Consider the following 8,097-nt stretch of genomic DNA (forward strand, 5'->3'; position numbering starts at 1 on the left):
ATTAAAATACTAAATTAACTGGTAATTTGTGTGAAATCACTGATTTTAAGTTCCAGATAGAGCGCTCACACACGCCTGCTGCAACGAGCCTCTGCCTCTTAGATCCATTACCAGAAACTCTGTTAAATGACAAAGGGCAGATAAGAAAATACAACAAAAAAAGACAATAAACAGTGAAGTTCTGAAGGTTCAGGGAACACCACTTCAGATAATTGCAACTACAAGTCAAAGAACTTTAGTGACACTGGCCTTTTGAAACCGATGCAGCAGGCACAAGTTTCTTTCAGTAATGAGTCTTTCATCGATCTCCGCACTCTGGATACTGGCTGGATAAGGCAAAAAGCTACAGTTTACTTCTCCAGATTATTAACTTTACAAGCAAGTACACCCTGTACTGTGACAGGGAGATTAATAATCCTTTATTTTTCATAGTAATGCTGTTATAAGGAGGTTTTATGACGGATCAAAAGAAGATAAATCACCACAGCAAATGACATTCCATGATTTTGTGGAGGAACGTAACTTTGTACATTTGCTAAATTACTGTACATAAGTACAGTATTGAAGTATTTCTGTTTCCTAATACTTTATACTTCTACTCAACTACATTTCAAATATTTTAGCTTTTATTTTAAATTGTACATTATAAATGTAGGTAGACTTACTTATAGATTGGAACTATAATCAATATATACATTATTAAGTATTATAGATACTTTAAACTATCCAGCAGTATATCAATTGGTAATTTAAGATGATGTACTTATTTTATACACAAGTAACATTTTAAATGCAGGAAATCTTGTCATTGACATTTTGCATCAACAAGGAATGCAATTAAAGCTGATTTCAAATAATATCATAGATCCGCTCCTTTTATTTTTACAGTTTGTTGCAAATTAAGTTACTGAGAAGGGGAGGTTGAAAAATCTGAAAGACAGAAGGTCCAATTATTACACTGTTGTGATGATGAAAGCTGGCTGCCTTAAGAAAACATTGGGCCATCATCTATTCTGGAGCCATAATACAAAATGAGAGGAGACTGAATTTTAGTTTTTTTAATTATTATTTTCAATTGCTGGTAAGGTGTCCATTGAAATCCATGAAATAAAACAAACGCATAGAAACAATCTCATAGAAAATAGTTATGATCATCACAAACAAAATTATTGGAGCCCTTCCAGTTAAGCTCATAAACTAATTATTCTACAGATGAAGAAGAAACATCAAACAAATACAAAGACACTCAAACACTTTGACATAGGTTTAGCTAAAGACATATTTCAGAAAATTAGCAACACAGATGGCATGTAGATCGTAGAAGTTGAGTACATGGCCAGCACAAACATTGTTAGATGACACAGACACTGGGAGACACGGTAACAAATAGACCTGCAGTAGTACAAAAGAAGACTTCTTTACTTTATGCAAGTACAGTATGCAACACTAAAAACAAGTCTGCCTAGAGTAGGTCAAGTATTAGTTGCAAATATTTCTTCTATTTGAACCTGCTTGAACAACTGGATGAGTGGGAATCACCACATGAGGACAGGTACAGTAAGTTGTCAATCACAGAAAAGCATGTAACGTTGATTTTCAAAGATTTACTGCCATTGTCTTCTGAGACTCGTTCTTGTCTTTTTTTGGGGGGGTGGAGGGGATCAACCCCTCTGGAGATTTGGGGATCAACACCTTTATGACTCGGCTCCCCAGCCTTCCATAGAAACTAGCTTGGCATACCTTTGTAGGAGAGGGAGGTGACTTTGCACTCAGTTGTCCAACTCAGTGCACAGTGCTATAGTGTAGGAGTCCCAGAGAGTAGGCACTTGGACACAAGTAACTCATGAATTATGTTTGTGTCCAAACACAGTTTACAAACAAATCAATTTTAGTAATGGAAATAAAACTGTTTGTGTTGTGCCGCTGTAGTTGACAAGTAAACAGATATCATGAGGTGTTTGACAATTCCGAACAATGACATCCAACAAAAATACATTCAAATAACAGTATTTTTGGAACCCCAAAATTGCTCTGAAAAGTTTAATATTAATCAATACTTTTTTATATGAAAATTATTTGTGACGACTTATCTTTACCTGTGCTATAACTGACTCCTGTAATAGATTAATACAACATTTCCCTCAACTGATATATCTGTGGTGTACCGGATGATACACCAAGGCAAAATTGTAGTCCTACACAGGAAATGGTGCAGCAGTATGACCATTGTTTTCTGATGGACCATTATTCTGAAAACCCCAACAGTCCAAAAAATGTCCGTTTTAAAATGAAAGCCTATTTGTTTGACAGCCCGTTATCTAAAAAAAATGTTTTTCCGAAAGGCCCAATTCTTATAATCACAAACTGTCCAGCAACAAACAGACATGGCTTATTATTATGCAGAACTCTGTTATCAGACCTTCAAGATTGTATTTTCTCTCTGGCAAATGCATAACCAACCTCTTGTTATTCGTTGCCTTCATTGGTTGGGTTGGTTCGGTTTAGGGTAAGAATATCAGGTAAGTCAACCAGAGGCAGAGTCGGGCGGGGCATTCCTTTGCTATGGTAGAGGGAAAAAGTGGTAAGATCTGAGACATCATGTTGCATAATTAGCCATGTGTTTGTATTTGACATGAACTGTGGTTCAAACGAAGATAATGATCAAATAAAAATATGGTCACCATATATTTTTGCAACTGTTTCTCAAACAATTATGAAATTCACAACAGATTGTAATGTCTAACCTTCCTCCCAGGGTACTGCTATTGTTTCAGGTTATCACAAAGGGCTTCAATATTGAACCAAAAGGCTGTAATGTAAACGGGGTTACAGATAGTTCTCTTTCCACCGACCTATTAAGCCTCTCTAAAGCCCATTCATTTGCTTTTAACGGACCACTGATTTGGCTGGACGTGTACTTCTTCGAGCTACATGTAGTCGATTAAGTCGCATTAACAGGGGTCGTTTCGGGTAATTTGCGTGGCTTGTGCTGGGTTTCTTTATTCTCCATTTCAAACCCGCATCGAGACGTGAGTTTACTCAACCATGCAACTTCTTTAAGCGCAGGTCCATATAAATGTTGTTGAGATTTGGGACCTCGGCTCCTCTGTGAACCTTCTATTCGCAGTTTCTAGGTGTTCACGTGTGTTTTCGGCAGCCTAGTCTCAAACAAATAGCATTGCCATATTATGAAACTGCATTGTCTATTATCTTTTGATATGAAATGCATTTTTGCTTCAGAAACATTTAGTTTCACTGTATCTGCAGTTTACACGTAGAAACGTACTTTCCAATGCCAACACAATTTCTTCTGGTGACTGGGTTGATTTTTTTAGATGCTTTTAAAGGTTATTCAGTCTCACTGCTCTGATCAAGCCATGTACCAGCAGCAGCAAGAGGCTGTTATCATGTAGGTGTTTTTCTCTTTCCTTTTGGTGGAGACTAAAACGCAATAAAACAACTGTCAATAAATAACTTTACTTTGCCGTGGGCACCTTGTTATACCTCTACATTATCACATATTACAATATGCAGTCTGTTACCCTGTTTAAAAGACATTGCACCTCCAGCCTTAAATGCAGGAATATCACCTGGTAATGAAGTAGCCCTGTACCAAAAACACACCAGCGCTGCTAAAGTATGGCAACTTCTCCTAGTTTGAAAATATGTGTGTCTTGAACATGACACAATGCAGTGCTTGCACAGAGTAACCCTTATCTCCTCGGTCAGTAGTTTCCTGTGTAAGGTTTACTGTTATAAATGCTTTATGCACACTGAATTTTAACAGCTTTCCCTATTTCATATGTTAGCCAAAGTCTCGCAAAAAGGCCTTTACCTTGACCGGAAGAACATAAATCAATGGATACAAAATAACTTGGAGACACAGTCGTGCTCCTCATTCATCACAGTCCAAACTCAATCACACAGTGGATCGACACCAGAGTGGGATCATTTATCTCTCCAGTCTAGATCTATCATCTATCATGGAATTATGAGTATTTTGTGCTATCGCTGTGCTCTGTCCGGTTCTAGAGCCAGATTTACTCTTAAAACGTATATGTTTTTTTAAATAAAGAAAGTACATATATGTATTTATGGGGCCCGAAAATATAAGAAATGACCCATTTTAGTCACCAAAAGACCTCAGAATAATGTGCTTAAACACTGGTGTGGCAACAGCTTTTTAGTCATTTAGTACATAACCATACATTTACTCACATATTTACAGACATGTGAGCATGCACACGGCCGTGCTAGAGAACAGTGCTGATGGTGTCAAAGTCCTTGCTGATCTGCGAGCTGCTCGGCAGTGACTTGAGGTACTCCAGGTGCCTCCTGGCGTCCTCCTGATTGTGTCTCACATAGTAGATGACGTACGCGATCACCATGGTGAACCATCCGAACATGGTGACGAACATGGCTACGTCGGTGGTCTTGTGGTGAAAGTTGCAGAAGTTGATCCCTGAGTCCAGCACCTGGATTACCGGTTTGCCTGCGTATTCCTCTTGCACCGCCGTGTAGCAGATCACCTCGTTCACCGTCTCGGGGTCCAGCCGCAGCTCCCTCAGGACCTCCTGCAGCGTGCACTCGCAGTGCCACGGGTTGTTGGAGAGGCTGATTTTTGCTCGCAGGCGCGCAAATGCCTCCTTGGGGACACTTTGGATGCGATTGTTTGACAGGTCCAAGACGAGGAGGCTGTCAGAAACACCCTGAAAGGCTCCGAGGTCCACAGTTTCGATGTCATTGTTGGACAGGTCCAGCTCCTGAAGGTAGTGCAGCTCTTTGAAGGCGTGGTTGGGGATGTGGGTGATGTGGTTGGATGCCAAAAGTAGGACAACGGTGTCTCGTGGAAGATCTGGTGGGATGCTTTCCAAGTTCTGAGACATACATTGGACCACAGTCATGCCACTCTTCTCTATACAGTGACAACTCTTGGGACAAGCCATCCCTGGTGCACTTGCAATGAATAATCCAAAGAGCAAGCCCCATAAGAGGCCAAAGCTATCAATGATGGGGAATTTCCAGGGCATATCAGGACCCCCTAAGTCCTGCATATTTAGCAGCGACCTCCCACAAGTCCTGTCAGGCAAAAGCAATCATAGTTCGACCTTTTTCGCAGCATTAAATGGTGATGATTGCGGCTTCATTAGCTTTCAAAATCTCAACACTGATCAGTTTATTCTCGGGCTTGATTTGAGATACTTCTTCAAAATTGATTCGATGGAGTCTTACATAATCTTTTGAAATTGGTTTCAGAAGAGCTCATCCAAAAAGCGAGCTGCTCACTGAGCATATTCCAGCAAGGAACCGTAATCTGAGGTTTATTGTGGCGACGTTGAAAGCCTCAGAGAGTTCGGAGCGGGGCACTCTCGGTGTTGTGCACTGAAAGAAACAAAGAGAATAGAGTTATTCCTGTACAGAAAAAAAAGTACAGTTCTTCAGTGCAGCAGAAGATGGCAATAGCTGCTGTCGGTGTACATGACGAATCCCCCAGACACTGACTCCTGCTGAGATCAGTCAGTTTCTAAGTGAGCTGGCAAATGTCTTTTCTCTTCCCAAATTGAGCCGAGTAAATGCTATTCCCACGATGTTTACAAAATGTATAATGTGATTATTGTGAAAAATCCATTCCACTGCTGCAAATCTCATAAACCAGGAGGCACACTCCAGGTTATCCCCAGCATTTGATCATCCAATTAGGGTAACGCAATTTTGGTCAGCATCGTGTACTATGAAACATAACATGAAGTGATTGTCTGATGTTCGAGCACTTTGCTGCATATCCATATTAATTTCATTATTCCAAAGCGAGAAAAAGAAGAAAAAGCAAAACAATGAAACGGCTCATCTCCTGTTGGCTCCTACAAGGAGCAAAATCTTTGTTTGCACAGCTCCCTCATGTCTTATTCACAGGCGCATGATCAGAATAGCTGTGGGCTCTAAAAGGACTCCATCTGTCCTGCAGGAGGAGGATCATCACTTTAGGACTGCGCTCCCTCTGGTGGGCTAAACTGATCGCACCATAAACCCCTCGCTGTGTTCGAGGTCATCCGCCCCACTGAGACGGTGTCTTCTTTTTCTTTCTTTCTTTTGTCTTTGGCAAGGGGTCTCATAGCTTTAGGACACACACACGCACACACGCAAGAGTCATAAATAAGCGCCCCACGATCTCATCAGTCTGAGCTCAGCAGGAGGTGTGGACAAGATGTGAACATCTACACACACAAGGGCATCTAAAACACCCTGCACTTGTGTTGTGTCACCACCACATCATCAAGTACACTAACCTTTAGGCTAAGTTAAGGTTTACACATGCGTATTGTGCTGGAGCTCGTCTTAGCTGTCATTTGATAATTTGTACCTTTTTTTTCTCTTTGCTTTTTTAAGTAATATCCTAAAGGGACTGTTACTCAAGATTATCCAAACTTCCAACCTCCAGTCATGATTTCTGGAAACATTGCTGTTGAGTTTTTCTCATGGAATATTTTTCTTTGCCCACCACACACAACAAGCAATCTAGATTGATGAATGTCACTGCATGTAAGGAACATATGTATATTGGATGTTGGTGTGAACTGCCCCTTTAAAATTAAATTAGATGGCAAATTGACTCTTTGGGCAACAGATGGTTTTTTTTTTACTTGTTTTTTTCTTTGCAAGGAAATACATAATTTCAGTGGAGCAACTAAACGTATCACAGCTTCACCCACAATTAAGGAGAGTAGACATGTATCCACCCTAAATAAGAATATTAGGAGCGCCTGTAGAGGAAAGAAGAAGATTTGAATGTAATCAGGCTAATGACGCCTCAGTGCAGAGCAAGCAGTCTCGTGGCGTTTTGTAACATTGCGGATTTTAATCACATTAACATTCTGTGGTTAGAATATTACACCGGCAATGCATACATACACAGAGGGTAATGACTTAATTAACAACTAGTTTAAGAGGCATCGGCCTACTTACCGGGAAATAGTTTTATCCTAATAGACTTTTTTTAATCCAGTTCCCTCTATAGGACCACGGTGGATGTATCGTCGATAGCGCAGCAGTTTGCTTACATCACATCTGCATCATGGTCGAAAGAGGGATGAAAATCTCTGAAAATGAATACTTAATAAACAGTTCTTAAAAATTAGTTGTTAAAAAAAGAAAGAAAAAAGTCTGTCAACATTTCCGAGAGGGAACAAAGACTGAAAAAGACTAGAAAGTTCCACGCGGGGAAGTTCTGAAATCTCCCAGTGAAATGATTCATATTTCCAAACGTGGCTCTCCTCTCATTCCACACAGCAGCACGGCAGCCACACTTGTTGATACTGATGAACGGTGGTGGTGTTCAAGCGACGTCTCGAGGAGCCGCACAGGTCCGAGTCATCGCTCCACTCTCTCCGAACCTTCGCGCGCGCGGCGCCAGAAGGAGTCCCGGCTGCGCGTGGATCGGACTGCTGGTCTGCTGGCAGCGCTCCTCGTCCTTCAGTCCCTGCGCCTGTCTGACTCTGACCGTGTCTGCGTGTCCTCCTCCCCTGCCTGCCCTGCCATGCACCTTCTGCTCGGAACACCCCCCTCCCTCCCTCTCCATCATCTAAAACCATTAACCCAGCAAACGAGAACGCCAAACTGTATCTGGATGAATATCAAGTGAAGGACGCGACGCGTATTTTGGTTAGAACTTTTAAAATGACCATACTCTGAATCAGAATCAGAACCATGAATTGCCATGTATGTTTTCACATACTAAATTAGGCCCCTAAGAGGAGATACCTCATGTGAATATGGGGAAACAGAACAAGCAAAATCTAATATATCACCATGAAACTTCCTCAGTTGATTACTTGAATTAAGACGTTTTTGTTTTTGTTTTAACTGCATTTTTTCCCCTGAAACGTTTAGTTTAAATATTAGAATGAGGCATTATTGCAAACGTGTTACAACTGTAGGACAAATCTACAGATGCAAATAAACAAAGTGTAGTGAAATAAACATTTCAGATGTTTTCTTTCCACAATGGCCTGAATACCTTTAGTTATAAAAGTCCAAACTCTCAACTCACTTGACCATTGCATGAACAAATACTGTTTTTGTCTGTAGTGTTTTCAATAA

General features: G+C 40.7%; 1 protein-coding gene across 1 annotated transcript; it reads right to left on the bottom strand.

Moving 5' to 3' along the window:
- Positions 1-4,253: 4,253 nt before the first annotated feature.
- Positions 4,254-5,054, bottom strand: lrrc3 (leucine rich repeat containing 3; the record flags this gene model as incomplete). Its single annotated transcript, XM_079231176.1, has 1 exon — positions 4,254-5,054. The coding sequence occupies one exon, from the start codon at positions 5,052-5,054 to the stop codon at positions 4,254-4,256; it is 801 nt and encodes a 266-aa protein (XP_079087302.1).
- Between the last annotated feature and the right edge of the window lie 3,043 nt (positions 5,055-8,097).

This window comes from Taurulus bubalis (genome assembly GCF_910589615.1).
Source record: "Taurulus bubalis genome assembly, chromosome: 15".
Classification (NCBI taxonomy): Eukaryota; Metazoa; Chordata; class Actinopteri; order Perciformes; family Cottidae; genus Taurulus; species Taurulus bubalis.